General features: G+C 46.2%; 1 protein-coding gene across 1 annotated transcript in view; it reads right to left on the bottom strand.

Annotated features, from left to right (window-relative positions):
• Positions 1–18694, bottom strand: part of ATP6V0D1 (ATPase H+ transporting V0 subunit d1) — a 34632-nt gene that overhangs the window by 13007 nt on the left and 2931 nt on the right. The window contains exon 2 of the mRNA XM_041400408.1: positions 11760–11931. Coding sequence (XP_041256342.1) covers positions 11760–11931 — 172 coding nt within the window. The remainder of the gene's footprint in view (positions 1–11759; positions 11932–18694) is intronic.

The following is an 18694-nucleotide window of genomic DNA, read 5'->3' as shown; positions in this document are numbered from 1 at the left end:
CAATTGTACAAGAAAGGAACTGAGAAGTGTCTGGAGCCCTACTGCTCTCTGGTCTTCAGAGCAGCTCACTGGAGTCCCACCAAGCTCATTCATGCCTTCCCAGTCCAGCTCAGCGGAAAAGCCAGAGCCAGGTTTCGGGAGAGCTGCCAAAATCTGAGTGTCTTCACACATGGAAGCTCCTGCTTTTGGACTGATGGTCTCAGGAAAGGCAATCCAGCTGGGTTTCCAGTGCCAGACAGCAAAGCATGGCCCTCCTTGTTTAATTTATACCCCTTAACTTGACTGTTTCCTCACCCTTCAGGGAGGTCTGGGAAATGCACGGTCTACAGCCCAAATGCCAAGGAAGCACCAACTGTTTTAAAGATTACTTCACCTCCTTAAATCTTGCTGTCAAAGGATTCATCCCTGCAGGAAGAGTCAATATGTGTGAGAAAGAAAGGAATTCTCATTCAAATTTCCCTCCTGAAAACATTTCAAACCTTCACAATAATAAGGTAAATAGAGCAGGACAAAGGTCTTCTTGTACCTGTTAAGGCCAGGCAGACGCCAGCAGCACTACCTAATCCTTCAAAATAGTTCCATTTACTTCAAGGAAGGCCAGACCATCCTCATTCACATTCTGTCCCTACTTCATCCCAATAAAACCAGTCACAGCTTAGCCACTCCTGGCTACAGGACAAGTCTTCCAGTGCCAGGCCAGCTGGAGAAGCCTCTTCTCATATGTGGAAGGGGCAACAGTCACATTGCTGTGTCAGGTTTCAACAAGGACCCACCTGCCTCCATCAGCAAAGCTGTCCCAAGACCACAGCAGAGGTCCTGGCTATGCTGGCATTTCCTCCCAGGCCCAAAGAAACAGAGTAAGTACAGCAGCAGCAGTGTTTCTAAGAACCTCCAACTACTTATGCAATAGGGCAACTTTTGTGGTCATCTTCCTCATCTCCTATCAAGTTCTGACCAGCTTCAAATGTTTCAGCTTTCATGGTTAGTGCCTGCTCAGACCCCTCCAAGAGTGTTTTAACCTTCACTAGCTCTCAGTGCAACTAGTAAGAAGACCATGTTCTGGGACACATAAAATAGAAGTAGTTTGTCACTTGCAACACCATGAAGCCTTGCTTCAGCTCACTTGGATGGCCCCTTCATAGCAAAACTCTTGCACACAAACATGTTTTACACTCCTGCTTTGAGCTGCTTTCTGCTCACCTGGGGACATGGGCACAAAACCAGCCAGAGTCTGCCATAACTCTTCCTGTCACCCACAGAGGTGTCGTATATTCCAGAAATTCAGGTTCACAGAAATACAATTTTAGTCAATACTGAGAAGTGTCAATTACATCTCACAGGAGAGTATAATTTCATATTAAGGGACCGAAAAGAACCAGCAAACATAGAAATATCCTCAGAGACAATGATTTACAGCTTCCTGAAGTCCGAGACAACTGGAGCCACTATCTTTGCTCCTCCAGCAACTCCCACTGCAGAACAATATGCATTGGGTGACACTCAGATAACAAGAACAAAGTCAGGCTAGGATATGCCTAGAGAAGCCAAAAAAGGGGCACTGGTGGTGGAAACCTTCCTTCCAGCAGCAGCAGGCCAGAGTTCATTCTCACTGCTGGGTTTGGAAGGTATGGCCTCAGGCAGACACCACAGAGAACCCTCATAGAGAAGAGGGGAGAGCCAGCCCCCAGAAGCTAAATCCTGACATAGTCACCCACGGGTAGCTATGGAGCAGAATCAAGCAGGAGTAGAACACAAGTGCAAAAGCCATATGCAAGTACTCTGACAATGTATGTTTCCTCCTTCTGGCATTACTGAAGTACAGACACTGATAAATGAGATATGCAAGAAAAACTGCAGTGGCCCACTGAATATTTGGAAAGGCTGGGAGCACATGAAATGCATGAACACACATCATATGGGGCATTTACAACTTGGCCTCAAGGCACTCAGGCACAGCACTACAAGGCAGTGACCCCAAAACAGTTACAGCTTCTCCCTCCTCCACATACTAATCTAATCTAATCATAAAGAGTCATTGTCCTACAGCAGATAGGTTGGTCTTTTATTGCTTTCTGTTCCAGGATACTAAAAAATCCGTTAACAATACTGCAAGTAGTCACAAAGCATGACTAATGATGGAATATTGCACGACCTGAGATTCTCAGGGATCCTCCAAAAGTAGAGCCAAAACTGTAGCTCAAACAGCTGCTCTGTAAGGGATCATGAGGACAGCCCTCCATGTCACAGCCAACAGACAGCAGTGGGCCAATGCAGAGGTGCATAGCAGGGGTTTTGTCAGGATGGGTTAAGATATTGCCTTGCTCAGGCAGCTTTAATGCTTTCCAAAACCAGCAGTAGACATTAACTCAGACTACTGTGAGCAAGGCCAAAGTTCCTATGTGACTGCATTGGGCAGTTACTCAGATTACTATAGAAGCAGGAATTTATTTTGGGATGAAAAAGGGAAATTTCCAGTGGGAGCAGAGCAGTGCTCTGAACTCTGCAAGAATTCTAGAGACAGCTTTAAAAGATAATGAAGTTGTTTTGACTATAGTCACTTTAGCATCTAGTGCTTCCCTCTTGCAGCTCGTTTAGTTCACATACTCAGGGGGTGTTGGGAGAAGTAACTCAGGGAAAAACTTTCAGGCTGGTCGTACCACTGCTTCCTTGGGTTTGTGCATAAATACTCAGATCCATCTATATCCCAGTGGATACTGTGCTGGTACACAGAGCCACTTGTCACACTTCTCTCAAGCTCCAAATGTTAAGCAGCCACGGGGGAAAGCAACACACAGACTTCAAAGCCCCAAAGAGCAGTGGCTGACACTAAGAATAGTGCCAACAGCTGAGATGTTTGTATCTGCAGGGTCGGCCTAAGATCATTAGTAAATAACTGCACAGATGTCCTGATCTGGAAAGGAGAGGAATGTTGCACATCAGGAAGATCTCAGTGCCTCACTGAGACTTGTTTGAGTAACAGACAATGGATGTGAACAGAGTCAAATCCTTAATCAGTTTTTCAGCTCGTATTAGAACAGGTCAGATCAGCAGCAGTTCCACCTCTCATCTGCAGCTGAAGCTCAGACAGTCCAGGAACAGCAAGAGCAGATGCAATGTGTGGTGATCTCTGCTCCAAGTGTCCTTGCTGGTCTCTTCCTGTCACTGCACACTGTCCTTCCTAGAGTCACACCAATACAAACCATACCTAAGAGCTACATTCGTGAACCTGCCAAAGAGAAAGCTGAGAATTTCATGGTTGCCACCACAAACCAAGGGCGCTCAGCCAGGAAGTGGGTGCTCTGCTAAACTTAGATCAACAAGACCATTTGAGAGCAAAGAGTTAGAACTTCACAGTACTACAGAGGCTGTGGCAGCCTTTCAAAACCAAATATCCAGGAATGTTCTCAGCATTAATCTATATTTAGCTGCATCTCCACATGATTTTTACCATCCTCTAGTCTAGGTCTCTGGGGATACTGACCTCAGTTTTCCACTGGTATCATCTGTTAACTCACATGCAGTGATACAGTGTTAGCTGCATTCAAGACTAACAAGAAAAAAGCTACAAGAAATACTTTTAATTTTAAGGCTTTATGAATTTGACTCAGTGTTCCTGATCTGCAAAAACTCCTTGAAACATCAGGGAATGTTTTGATCACCTTGCAGCCTGGTGCCTAAACTTGATGTCTCAAAGTTTGAGAAACACAAGGCTGATATGCAAAGCTGAGCCCTGGCACTCTGCACCATGTTGAACACACTTGAGCCCTAATTAAATTTTAAATATTGACCAAAAACATGTAACTATGCTGCTTTCACAGGAACCAGCTGCAAAAGTCAAACTTGCATAAAGTTTTTCTTATCTTACCAGTAAAGCACAAACCCCACAACATTTCATGGATACAAAATAAGACGAAAGGCTGCACTGTTCACATTATCCCCCAAACTGTCTCTAGTAGCTAAGAAACCTGAATGAGTTTAGAGGTCTAAAAGCCTTTACCTGCTTCTCAGTGAATGTGTGGTCTGGATCCAGCCAATGTGTAGAATGTCTCTGTGCATACAGAGCTGCTGCCAGCAGAAGACAAGAAAATTCATCAACCCACCTGACATGCAGTAAACCATAGCAGGCAGACAAGATTTAGCTCAGCCTCTAAATATTGTGGTACTTATTCAAAGCTCTACACAAGTGCTTGCTAGACTTCCAACTAGCTTACAGAATGGACCTGGGAGAGGGGACTAGGACCCAAGATGCCCCCAGGAAGTCTCAGAAGTAGTGCTCTTGGCCTTCAGACCTTCTCTGGGCTGAACTTGCCAGTCTAGAGCATTGGGTGAGGCAAATCAATGGAAAGGTAAAAGGAAAACAAAAGCTGCTAAGGTCAAGCATGAAAGACCTTGGGAATGGTTTCAGTCAAGGAGTGAAGCATGTTACATGTAAACAGAATTGCTTAGTGAGTGCACACTCAGTTGAAGGCACTGCACATGGGTTTTCTTCTGGAAAAGCTGCAGTCACACAAATTGATTTGAGCAGCACTGATAACCTCCTAATACACACCCCCTTCTCTTTCTGTTTGATGCCTCTAACAGACATTCTCTTCAGCCTGTTGAGGAAAAGACTGCAAGAAGGAGCATGGAGGAAGTACAAGGACTGTTCCTGCAAACTGCAGACTCACCAGAGAAATTCATCTTTAAACAAAGCCCAAGAAGACACAGAAGTCCACACACAGCCTGTGGATGACACCGCATGAGCTTGGACGGGGATGATATCCAGGGGCAATAAATTCTCACCTAATCACCCAGAGCCTGCATGCTAGAGCCCTTTCTCAAACTCTGCAGAATTCCACTGAAGACTTCCCTTAGTGACACATGGGCTGAAATCTGGAGCTCATCACTCACTTTTTGAGCATCTTTACTGCCACCAGTAACATTTTGTTAGCTTTTCTGATCACTACCACAGCTCACTGTTTGCCAGGCACTGTGTTAACACGCTGTGAAGAACAGTGCTGCTCCGTAGCAGAACAGTTAGGTTGTTCCCATTCAAATCCACTGGCCAAAGGAAATGTTTTTCAGGCATCAGGGAAAAAAAAAAAAAAACCAAAAAAAACCCAAAGAGCCTTTTAATGTAATATACAGTGAAACACACCTTTCAGAGATTCCCTTTCTAATGAGGGCACCCGCAGTCACACCACGACTCCCACAGTCACCACCATGCAACCCAGTCCATCATCACAGGTATTGGTTCTGGGAAAGCAGTGTGAGACCAGCATCCTTTGGGAATGCAGGTGAGCAGATGCAGATCTGATGCCACCATCCAGAGGACACAAATCTCGGATCATTTCCAGACCATTAGCTACATGCCCTCTACTTTTGAATATTGCATAATCCCTCCAAGAACTTGGCTTATCAGTTCAACTTTGCACTCCCTGCAAACACGGAAGCTGTTTGTCAGAAACCTGTGCTGCTTTGCCAAAACAATCTCTGCCAGAAAAAGCTCTTAAACCTTTTATTGCAGAATCCCCAGCCACTACAGTAATTTTTGCTTCCTAACCCCCCTGCCACCAAGGAACCTGACTGAAATGGTATAGTGTAATTTTAAATGCAGCAGCATAAGGAAAGATCCTTCAGACTGTTGGATTTGTCACAATGAACTACACCTAATGTAAAGCATTTGAAGGGTTTTTTCCTTCTCCAGGAAAGGATTTCAAAAGGATGCAGTCATATTTTGTAACCTCCACAGTTATACCAGGATGCACACTCAAGTACATTCAGAATGAAGACAGGCAACTTCCTACTCCAGAGAATAAGATTAGTGCTCTTCATCTTAAGTAGCAATTGAAAAATTTGGCTTCAGAAAAACCACTGCTGCAAAATTAAAATTGAATTCAAAGTTGTGCAGCAGAAACTAGATCTATCCAGTGCAGGGGAGAGGCAGAGCAGGACTGGGTCAGGGAGAAGGTAACAGAGGGAAGTGTCAGTGAAAAAAAGGCACACACAAGGGGAAAAGGTACATGCAGCCTCATCAAAAACACATCTTGTGACCACAAAAACATACTGAAAGCCAAGTTCCCAGCTGCATCCTCGGGGCAAAAAAAGAACCTGGTTCCTAGCCTTTGCAGGCTGGTAAGACAAAGATAAAAGATGACCTAGTCTGTCCTCTAGATGACAGGCTTGATCACAGATTTGGAAGACGTATTTAGACCCAGCTTGCCCCTAACCCTCACTCCCACAGCACACTCAGTGTCCACAGTTGTCAGCAGCTCCCCCACTGAAGACAAGACCAAACCCTTCTCTGCCCATCAGTTTGCTGTGAGGGCTCAAGAGGCCCAACAGCTGCCAGGGCCTTGACACTGTTCTGCTGCAAAGCCAGACTTCCCAGAGCAGGGAAGAGACTGTGCCGAAGAAGTGGGGAGGGAAAAAAAACCCAAAACAAACCCAAAACAAAAAACCCACACACAACAAAAATCAAACAGACCAACCTAAAAAAACCACTAAACCCTTTTCCTTGCCACTAGAAAAATACTAAAGCTGACAATCATCAGGCTACAGCAGGCTGGAGTCAGGATTCTTTATCATAATGTTGCTCCTATCTAAATCATATACAAGAACACTGGAAGGAAGGAGAGACAGGCCATGGCACCGTGTCAGGCTAACACAAAGAACAAAGCCTGTACAGAACAGCAAGGCAGCACATCACTAAGAAGAACCTAAAACCCACTTCCATCCCACAAGTCAATATGTGCTTGTTGAATTCAGGAAGTGGCTTTTGCTGTTTCAAGAACACTTAATACCTGTTTGTTGCTGCCCTACAGAACATCACTACATTCCCCCAGCCAAACAGTCCATTGTTTGTGTTGGAGCAGAGATGTTAACAGACAATTTGTGCCTATCACTCAGAACCTACTAAGGCTGGCTCAAAGACATGGGGAAGCACCAGCAGACTTCCAGCAAGGAGCTGCGTGGCAAGATGCAGAGCTAGCAGGTGTGTTATGGAGACTGCAGCAGGCTCAGCAAGTCGAGCTTTCTGCTTGCAGTGGCAGAGGCTGCCAGCTACAGCCACCACTTGAAAAAACAAATTGAGGAAGTTGGCTGATTTCCCTTATTTTGGTACTAAGAACACAACACTTGCCACAGAAGAGTTCCTGGAGAGAACCAGAGCCAGGAAAGAGTCAATGAGGTGCCAGGAGAGGAGCACAACAGGACAAAAAAAAAAAAAAAAAATCAGTGTCAGCAAGTGACTTGGGGAACAAAGACCTTACTTTGGGGTTGCTGCCTAGCCGCATTCTGGGGTCAGTTTTGTTCTTGTGCTTTAAAACACAGTCCTTTCACCTATGCTCAGGACAGAGGTTAACTCCTGCCCACCCCGCCAGGTGACCATCCTCACCCACGCTGGCTGTGCACCTGGGGACAGGAAGCACGGGGCTGGAGTGCCACCTTCCGGCAAGCAACAGGCAGCGCGGCCTCCCCTCCCTGGAGCGGGAACGGAACACGCACCCTCATGGAGCGGGAATGGAAGACGCACCCTCCCGGAGCGGGAATGGAACACGCACCCTCCCGGAGCGGGAATGGAACACGCACCCTCCCTGGAGCGGGAAGGGAACACGCACCCTCCTGGAGCGGGAAGGGAACACGCACCCTCCCGGAGCGGGAATGGAACATGCACCCTCCCTGGAGCGGGAACGGAACACGCACCCTCCCTGGAGCGGGAATGGAACACGCACCCTCTGCTCCAGAGCCCCTGCACTGCCCCTATTGCTGCTTTTCCTTTCCCTGGCCTCACTTATTGCAGGGGCTGCTTCAAAGAGGCAAGTGGAATGATATGCTATCATTCCACCTGGGACAAACGGCATGGCTCCTGGCAGGTTGGTGCTGGGGCCAGAGGAGACAAGGACTACAGCTGCTCCCACAATCAGACATTTCCCAAGATCTCAGCAACGTGTCCTGAGTCAGATCAGAGCATCCTCAAAAAACAAGCACAACAGTCACCCCGTGATCCACTCAAAACCACCTCAAAGATTCAGCAGGACATTCAGGAAGGAGAAAGCTTGACTGTTTTTTAAGTGCTTGATCCATCTCCTGGCATCAGCCACGAAGAGTGTGGCCACTATCATTCAGTGTCAAGAGGCCCCAATGTGCCCATCTTATGTGAGGTTATCCAGGAGTCCTAAGAAGGCCAAAAAGGTAAGTACATACAAAGACATCCAAGCAGCAATGAGTTTCAAAGCTGAACTGAACATGCTACAAAACATTTCCTTCCAATTTGAGCCAGACACACCTCCTACAATCCCACTCAGTGTAAAAAATCTCTGTTTACAACTCAAAAGAGGTCTCTGTGAACTCAAGCTTTCCTCCTGCAGAAGCCAGCCCTGCTCAAACTTTCCACATCTTTCTACTATTTTTTATTTCACTTCAGCCTGTATACTATTAGCACACAGACACATCCAGTTGAATACAATTTCTTCTTCTGACCACCTGGTGCCTCAACTGCCTTGAGCTGTCTACCAGGAGCAGTCTTTATCATTTCCTGCTCAAGTCTCATTAACTACCCTGAAAGAATGGAGTGGGAAATAGTCATGTTCAAAAGGCAAAGACAGATCACCCCCTATCTGTGTGTGCACCCAGAATGAAAAATCAAGAGGCAAAGGCTTGTCCCAGTGTCACCCAGGCAGGCAGGATGACACAGTACCTCTGGGTGCACAAGCACAAAATCCCCAGTACTGCCAGCATCCTTTGGCTGAACATTTTTACAGTGCTGCCTCCATACATGACTGAGCTAGATGAAAACCACTGGCACAAGTATGTGCTACCAGCTCCAAAGAGAGCTGTTCTCCACTCCAACTATTTGGGACCCAAATGGCAAGTTTTACAGTGTCAGCAGACAAAATCTCTCTAATTTCTGTCCCCTGCCCCAAACCAAGACCTACAACAACTCAAGGGACAGTTTCAGGGAACACAGTCTGAAAGGCAGCTTAAGAAGTCACAGCCTAAGAAGCCTCTTTTCTACTAGGCCTGTCACCAAAATAACACATTTAACAAGAGAAGATACTAAAACCCACTTGGCAAAAGCAGCATGCTCTCCAAACTCCTTGTGGTTCACTGTGTCTTGTTTTAACCTGCCTGTAGAGTCATTAGAGTTTAGTTATTAGAGTCAGTAATTAGAGTAGGTTAGTCATTAGAGTAAGTTACCAGAGTTTCTTATACCCTGATACCACCATGGACCAGTCAAAGCTGGTAACACATTCTCTACTTCAGCAATACAGCACTGGTGTGCTGAGTGCAGACCCAGAGGAGACCCCTCCATCAGTGGTGCAGCAGAACCACAACAAAACCCAGCACCTGACCTCTTTTCACAAAAGACTTTACAAGAGAGTGCAGACATTCCATATGGAAAAACAACTTTCTTCTTCACCTTTTGCCTTCCTCTAGGCAGCACTGCAGACAATGGCATTAAAGCAAATCTTGTGGGTAAAAAGGAAAAGAAGAGATTAAGAGTAAAGACAACTTGAGGAAGGAACATTCTGTGCTGAACAGAAACAATATATTCAAAAAGAGATTATGCACTAGCAAAAGACAGAGGTATCTGCACAGAATTATGTTTTGCTGTAGAGAACTCATCAAAATCAGAATGACAGAAGCAGAACAAGATCAAAGTTAAATCAAGTGGAGGGCAGAACATCAGTTTAAAAAAGTTATTCCAACAGCTGGTAAGAACCAGCCTGATTACACAAGATGTCTGAGGTCTTCTGCAAAACTCGAGGTGGATGTAGACACTGGATAAAGATCAACAGGACTGAAATTAAGAGGAACTGGATTTCCATGACCATCCATAGCCTTCCTACCAGGTCAGGCAGTGTGTAACCAAGGCAGGCCTGGCCTGAGACCATTCAGCTCATGCTTGCACCGGTTTTTAAAGTGAGATTCTTAGGCAACAGCAAAATTTTAAAGTCTGCAAGATACTGCTGTGCTGCCCAAACTATTGCTGCCCAAACTATGACAAGCATTAGTGATTAATATGACAATTCCATGGAGACATGTTCATAAACCTGTAACACAGCAAAGGAAAAGCAATGGGGGAGGACCACCCACCTAATATTGACAAGCTCAAACAGCACTGATGTCTTGACAGAAAATTCAAGATGGGCAAAGAGGCGTTTTAAGAGTTAACTTAAATTTGAGAGAATAGAAGAGATTGCTCCATACAGCTAAGATGATGAATTAGAAATTGCTTCATCCATTGCAAACACTGCTGCAAAATAGGAGCTTAGTAATGTTTTGCTCCAATTTGGGTCCAAACATGAAAACTCTAGAAATTTTACTGACAAGCTTATAAGTAAAAACTATTTCTCAGAAAACAGGAAAGGCTTAGGAGACAGCTTTAACACACTGACACAGAAAATAATAGATAGGAGCCACTGGGTTAGAAAGTGAGATAGCAGTAGCACCCAGACACAGAAAGGAGTGAACACAAAGGCAGGTGGCAGAGAGACAGGTGTTTACTCAATGTCTGCAAATGCAGGAGATGCCACAGATAGCTGAAAATTTAAAATTTTTCCATTAACCACAAAGATCTTTCTACACCAGCCTGCATCATTCAAAAACTTGTAGTTGGTAAGCAGGATAACAGACAAGTGCCAAAAATGCATGATTAAATATCACTTGCCAGAGCACCTGTGATGAGCCCAGGCTCACTGTACCAGAAGTGATATATTAACTATCCCACTCGAGAATAGAGTATGATCTCCTTCTCAGAAATGCAAGTTAAAGTCACAGTCTACTGAACCAGAAACTCACTTTTGTCCATGAAGCATCTCCTTGGTGGTTAGAGGAGACCACTGGCTGTGTAGTTTGCAAGCTAAACTAGAGCTTAGAGGAATATAGACTAAGGAAAGGAAAAAAGTCAATTTTACTTCCATGTTTCAGATGCAAGCTAGGACAACTAGTATCCCTCTGCCACTAACAATTCCATTTTATTACTGAACAAAACAAGAGCAGCACACTGGGAAGCAGAGGGTTATACAAAACCTCTGGGAGAAGATACCTCGAGACTGCTGGGCTATTTCAAGCTTTTCACATCAGCTGAACCTACTGTGGAAGCCCCACGTGTTTCCACCAACTGACAGACATGCTGAGGCTGCTGAAGCCCTGTCTTTCCCTGCTGTGCATTCCAGGTCCTGCCTTCACCTAGTGCTGGCATTTGCTGGATCCCACTGAGCTGTCCAAGAAAAACAAACCAGTCAAAGGTTAACCCCAAAAGGGAAAAGTTGTTCAATTTCTGGCCAGCTCAACTCCCTGAACCAGTTTGTGTGGGGCCAGAGGATGGGGCCAGAGCCCCTAGGGTGGGACAGGAGAATCATATCAGCCCTGATGAAGGCTGATCAACCTCAGTGGCTCAGAACCAGCAGGCACCTCCTGTAATGCACATGCATGGCATGCCTATGTTTTGCAGCGGGACCACAGTTTTAGAAAAACAAGAACATTTAACACAAGGGACAAAGACAAATGGTACCTCTAAGACACTGAATCAGTACTGCAATGGAAGGCAGCCAAGCAGCTGTACCAATGGAGCACATGCTCCCTGGGAACAGAAGCCTTTAACAACAGAGTGACACAATGCTGCTGCTTTGAGACCTCCAGATACAATCACACTCCTTTCATTCAAGAAGCTGCATAAAACACAGCAGGCTGAGAGCAGAAAGCTGGTCTGAGAGCTCTCAAGTCTGGAAGAACACCAGCATTTCAAATGCTGTTCATGACCAGCTGGTACTCACGTGATAAAGTCCAGAAAACTTGCCAGGGGCTCATAGGCGTGGTTCCTCATGTGACGGAACTCCACCACCATCTTCTCCTTCAGCTTGTCATCAATGACGGACACAGTGAGCGGGGAGGCTTCGTTGGCCAGGAAGTTCCCATAGTCTGTGCTCTGGAGGTGCAGTTTCAAGTCTGAAAAAGAAAGAAAAATTCCACTCTAGAGGGTTTTGGTCTTGGTTTGGGGTTTTTTTCAACACAGCCAAGAAAGTTGCTGCTCAGCACTTCTCTAGGCACTCTCTTTTCTGAAAGATTACCTAGACAAATCCCATGTATTAGGTCATACATTTGAATTTGTTCTCAGTTTTATCATGGACAACCCCAATGCAGGAAAAGATCAGTGTTTCACTGTATCAGCCTTGCCTCATCTTAAAGACAAATCTGTGACACCATCTGTGTAACTGAGCACACACACTGGTGCCAGCTGTTCACTCTGCTAGGTCAAGGTAGAAGCTTACTGATTTTCTAGGAGGAACTTGCTAGAAATCCAGGGGGAGAAAAAAACCAAATAACTTAAGCACTCTGTCTAGCCAAAAGGGCTCAGGGTGCAGGCTCCTCTAAAAAAATCACAACCAAGAACCTAACTGCATGCACAGCAAGTCCCCCCAGATAATAGTGATGTGCAGAGATTTGTAAAGCTTTCAAAACAAAAAAGACAGAAATAGCAACTTAGAAATTATAAACCATCTTGGTCTTATGTTATCAAAGCAGCCCAGCTAATTGTGCTGGTAAATAGAATTCAGGCATTAATAGATAAAGAGGGACTAGTGAAGATGAAGGCCATTTAAATCCATCTCACAGGGTAGGCAATCCCTGTCCAGGATTGAAGAACATGCTCAGAACTCTTCCCTTTCTCCAGTTTCAAGCAGAGGAAACCTTTGTTTCCTCTGTTACCCCTGCCTGCAGGTCAGGTGCCCAGCCAAGCTGCAGTCCTGGCCAACAAGCAACCACAACATGCTGAGTTCTGTCAAGATAAAAGCACTGTTTGAGCCAAAAGCATTTAAGCGTCTCTGTGGAAAAACTGAATCCAGAACTAAGGAACGTCATACAATCCTACTCCTCAAAGCTCTACTAGTTGCATTGGTACACAATGTTCATCTCCCTTCAGCTTCACCTCAGAGGGCCAGTTAGGCAAGCATCCTCCCAGGAATTCAAGACCTTTATGGGGTAAGGAGAGGAGCTGGAAGAGTTGAGTCAAACCAGATGTGAACACAGCATCCAGAGAAAACAAAAGCCCTGGTTTTTCTCAGCAGCATTACTGAGGCTGTATTTCACTTCCACTGAGCCATACATTCTAGCACAAGCATCCACAGCACCAAGGTCAGAGCAAGCACTCAGCCTGGTTTGAGGAGTTTGACCTTTTGACATTACACTCAGCCAAGAGCACAAGCTGGAGAGCTCCTCCTCAGGCCCCAACCAGAGCTTGTACAGCATGACACTGTTCTCAGCCCAAGGGATCAGGGGTCAAACGGCTTCCAAGCCAACTGACTCTTCTGGGTACTTCAAAGGAGCTCTAGCAAAGATGGTTTTGACCCAGCACTCTGTAGTTACAAAGATGTTCCCACTGCTCAGTGTTACAGAAAACAGATGGAGTTTATAGGGAAGGGAAATAAAGGCCAGAGACCTATATACTGCTCAGTTTGTCAGGTCAGGCTGGATAGGGCTTGGAAACTGAGCAGTATATAGGCCAGAGACCTATATACTGCTCAGTTTGTCAGGCCAGGCTGGATAGGGCTTGGATCAATCTGGTCTAGGGGGTGTCCCTGCCCATGGAAGGAGGTTTGGAACAAGATGGTCTTTAACCCAAACCATTCAATAATTCTATGAGTCCTGGGTGCAGCAAAGAGAGCTCCCCATCCAACTACACACATCAAGGCTGAAGCAAAGCAGAGCTCTAACCTAGATCTCTGTTCCCCAGGGTAATCTGCAGCTGAACAGCTGTGGTTTGTTCTACCAAATCATGGTCAGCTTATGTTCACATGTGCAAGAGAAGACATTGCCTGAGTAACTCAGTGGAGTCTGCAGCATGAACCTTGCCACAGGGTCAAACACCAGATCATGCCAGAACCTGGAATGTCCCTCACCTCCATGCAGCCTGCACAGGATTATTACTGATAGTAATTACTTCCTAAAGTCTTCAAAAAGCCCAGCTCATGGGCAGCACCCTGTGTGCAAAGGGTTCTGAGCCATCTGGTCTGCAATTGCTTGATTTCTGAAAGTGAAGACAGATGGGAAATCTACCTGAACTACATCTTAATGAGTTTTTGTCCCACTTTTTAAAGCTCTTGAATGATGAACTTTGGAGTCTGAGTGGAAAATAAGTTTCTGACAGATCAGGACTTCAATAGTTTGCTTTTAGCAGAAACTGGAGAAAACATGGAACAAAACTGATCAATTAATATGTTCAACGAATATGAGAGAAAAGGTCCTGCTAAGATTAAGCAAAAGCTTAATCTTAATTGCTTAATCTAAGCTTAATTGCAAGGGAAGGCATAGGCAATAGTTGCATTCATATACTCCTACTTGCAGTTCCCTGTAGTTAGTAGGTAGTTGTGCAGAGCTCTAGTGGAAGCTAAGTCTGCCCAAAAAGGCATGTGATGTTGTTTTGCAGCATACAGGACTTTGGAGAGGAAGCAGCTATTGCATATCCCAGATCTGCCTTCAGTAGGGAAGCTGCCAAAGCTTATTTCCTCAAGTCCAACATCATTGGTTTGTTTTGTTGTCATCACAACCTGAAACTCCGCTTTTGAGGTTGCAAGCAACTGCTTCTCTATCATGCCACTTGATGCTACAGACTCGGTGACACAAAAATAAGTTTGCTGTATTTCCAGGAAGTCAGAGCTGCACTGCATCTAGACCAGAGGCACACAGGCTGCACATTGTGCCTTGCAGGCCCTCCAACAGCTCTGAGCAAGCTCCCATGAGCTGCTTGGCCGGAACATTTTGCCCTGCTCCATGAAGGGGTTGTGCCCCCAACTCCACAGCACAAGAGCCAGCACATTATGTTGCAACTGGAATAAGGGCCATGTTTATATAACTCTTGGAATTCATTTTTACAAGGAAGGCCAGCCACAAACTGCAGAACTAAACTTTTCTGAATCTTTTAGCATCCAAGCAGACAAAACGGAACATATTTTGCAAAAATTGGACCGGATTTATGAACCCTGACTCAGTGCATCCCACGGTGTATCAGTGCTTTACACTAGCCTGTCCTCCTCCAGCTGCTGGGCTAGTCACCAAGCTTCAGCCAAGAGGGTTCAGGAGCTTTTAATAGGACTATTCACATGTCAAGCTTCTCAGATGAGAGCAAACTAATCCCGTGGTTTCACAAATCTGCTGCCAGAAGAGCTGTCCCAGTAGCACGGTGACTAATAAATGGACACACTGCTGAGCAAGCCCCAAGCTCTCCAAAAGCTCAGGTTCCTAACACAAGCTTGGACTGAGCTGGAGTTGGCCTCTGGCAGCAAGAGCAGCACCGTGGCAGGGGCAGCTGCCAGAGATCCCACACGCTGCATGTCGATAAGACACTGGCTGCAAGGCTTTTGCAGCGCCTCTTCCCCAGCTGCTGCTGAAAGGGAGGGAGACCTGCACCTAGAGCCCAGCCCCTCCACACAGCCTCAACCCAGTGATTGATTTTAAGAGATCCATTTGCCTGTTCCGGCATTTTTCCAAGAGGTTCACACACTTTATGTAACAGACTGAGCCAGCATTTGGCAAGGGAGCACTTGAATGACCACAAAACTTTTGTTCTCTCCTCCCCCGTAAAACCTAGGAAATTATGGCCAGGTCACTGCTCCCAGAAAGTTGTCTCGTGCAAGAACACAAACGTTTGTCAGAATGAGAATCTTTTTCAGCTGGGTAGGGTAGTGCTTGGGATTACCATGATGTGTACTTACAGCCACCTCGTATCAACTCTCAGATCAGGCCCTCTGGTTTTCATGCAGCTGCCTGTACACGAGCCACAAACACAACCAGAGCTTAATCAACACACTGCTGTGCCAACACCTTGACATTTCAGATGGCATCTTCACAAGAGACTTGATATCCACACTAATGCAACTATTCTCTCCTGCAAGTTTGCTCTGACATAACAAGGACCCAAGCCATTAGTCAGTCAGACATCTGTCAGTCAAATCCCTTCCTGTAAGCCCTGCTCAGACAGAGCGATCCATGGCCCATCAGCTCAGACTTCCAACCCTTCCTTCTTTCCCGCTGTAACTGCATTGCAGAGCTCTGAATCAAGTTAAGGGCTCAAGCACTTCCAGGCAAGGACTGATCTGTCTTCTCATGCACAGGCACAGAATCAGCTTCCACAACTGAGCTGAACTGATGTTTTCACAAAAATTATCTGCTGTAACCCCGACATCTTCCTCCACAACACCTGGGGCCATCACCGCTTATATGAAAAATTAAAATATCATTTGCCATCTCCCAGGCTGGAGGCAGTAAAGCAGCCGAGGGATTACAAAGCAGTCTGCAGATGAGCTGCATCGCCCACGTCTCCCTTCAGGAGACTGCAGTCATTACCATTTGCCTTGCTGCTGTTTGTTTGGTCTGTTTATAGCCACCTCAGACACTCCTGAAGCTGATTCTCTGAAATCTCGTTGAAGAAGAACTCAGAGACCCTTTGTTCCCTGCAGAATTTAAGACCTTTCCTGTGGATGCACACACAGCAGTGACGTGCTACCTCTTCTTCTCTGTTGTCAGGCAGCAAATTCATATGAGCCACAGTTAGACTCAGAAAAGCATCATCTTTGGCTCTTTCCTCCATCAGTATCTCACCTCTGACTTTTCACCGGTTTGAGATGCCCTCAGCACCAAAGAGCAGCCTGTGTTTCTAGCCCATCCCTTCCTGGGCCTGAACTCACTCCACTCAGACTTCAAACCCAGCACAGCCAGGTCATCTTCCATGAAGAGCCCCTCAACTAGGCAGCCCCTTCCTAAACTGTCCAAAAGGCAAGGTAATCCCTCCTCATCTGCCTGCATCCCCAATAAGCTTTTTCCCCCCTCCAAAAGCAGACTCCTCTAAGTCACTCTGTAACCTCAGAAGCCCAGTGCAGGACATCAGCCCAGCACCTAGTGCAGGCGTTAAGGGAGAGGCAACAAATTACTGAGAAACTAAAACAAACAGGGCAGAACACAGTCTCATGCTGCAGGAGCCGACAGCTGAGGAAAAACAAGATGAAAGCACTGACTGGCTGCCGAGCAGCAATACCTGCCAGGAAAGCCAGACAGCATCATCATCTAACAAGGGGCAGGACCCAAACAAGGGCTGAAGCTGCACCAGTACTGAGAAGCTGACCTCAGCTGCTGCTTGAAGTTTAGCTAGGAGAAGCTATGAAGCAGGTCTCTGCCTGGTAAAGGAGGCCAGAACAAACAGCAAAGAGCCTCTGCTGAACCCTGCAGGAAGCCAGTGACCACAGTGTTTGTTTGCCACCATGATCTAGCAGGCTATGGAAGTGCCATCATTCTTCCAATAAATGATGTTTTCCTGAAGCTTGATTTAACGGGAGAGTTGATGAAACAGCCACAGCCAGTGGTTACACCCATAAAGGATGCAAGACAAAGCACCAAAATTAGCAGGACAGCATTTTGGACACTATTCTACTGCTACACAAGAAGTCAGCATTTGGAGGACAGGAATGGTCTGTACTTTCCTCAGATCTCACCTTGCCTGTAGACTCTGCCTCCTTTGGCAGGAGAAAGCTCTTGGGCCCAGGGGTCAGTCCTGCTGCATAGTCCCAACACAAAGGGGTCAGCTTTTCACTTTCCAAGATGTCAGGAAAGTGACAAATCATCATAGTGTGAATGACAATGAAAGGTCTCCAGCACATTAAGGCCTGGCTTCTACAGCCCCTGAGTTCAGACTGAACCACTCTCAGAGCTCAGGATGGATCTAAGCATGGCCACACCTCGGGACCATCAAGCGGCCTCTCCCTGATTGGTAGTACAGTAAAGGAGCTGCACAGGAAAGGATCTATGCTGCTCTCCCTTCACACAGGGGAATATAATGAGCTCCACCAAAAGCACTCTTGAGGTCAGTCTGGAGCTCTGCATCACCCTCACACAAGAGAGGACACACTGCCCATGTGGTTATGCTGAAAGAGAAGCCCAGCTCCAGCCTTCTTGGGGCCTAAATTCCAGGGCCACAGTGATAAAATGGAAAAGAGATGATAGCACAGCCTCCCTGCTCTTCTCTCGTGAAAGGAGATGTGCTGAACACCTCAAAGCAAAGGCAGCCTGCAGGGGAGAAGAAAAGATCCTTGGGACAACAAAAACAAAAGCACACATTGCACGCAGCCTGGACAGACAAACTCCATGGACAGATCCCACTCCTCCAAGTGCACACCACTGCTTACAAGGTATCCCAGGTCCCAACTGCACGGACAGAGGCACAAGCACCCACAGAGTGGTGGTGCTGAGATCCACAGTCTCCAGAAGGCCTCTCTGAAAAGAGGCCCACAAGCTTGAGCCAACTCGCTGCCACTCCTCAACCTCATCATCCAGCTAGAAGGTGACACATCCTGCTGCTGGATTTCACCCACCAATCACCTCTACAACTCTGGCAAGTCAGAAAGAAAGTAGCTCTTTTCACTGCTGCTGTGGAAGCAAGAAGAAGTAGTAGTAATACAAGGCTCATGAACACTGACCTAGAAGTAAAGACACTCCTGGTTCAAGATGCTTTTGTGCACTTCTCGGGCTCTGCATGCTTTTTGCAGAAGAGAACTTTGCAGACCAACAATAAAGCCAGTTTGTCACTTACATTCCAGTCCCAGACTGAACTCTGCTGCTTAAAAGCATCACCACTGCTCAACTGCATCAACAGCTCTTCATTCTCCTGACAGAACATCAGACCTCTGACAGGCCACCACAGCTTGAAGAGCTGAAGATGACTCAG

This window comes from Onychostruthus taczanowskii, unplaced genomic scaffold (assembly GCF_017590055.1).
Source record: "Onychostruthus taczanowskii isolate IOZ18803 unplaced genomic scaffold, ASM1759005v1 scaffold18, whole genome shotgun sequence".
In the NCBI taxonomy this organism is placed as follows: Eukaryota; Metazoa; Chordata; class Aves; order Passeriformes; family Passeridae; genus Onychostruthus; species Onychostruthus taczanowskii.
The sequence above is the reverse complement of the archived record's forward strand: the minus strand, read 5'-3'. Positions and strand labels throughout refer to the sequence as shown.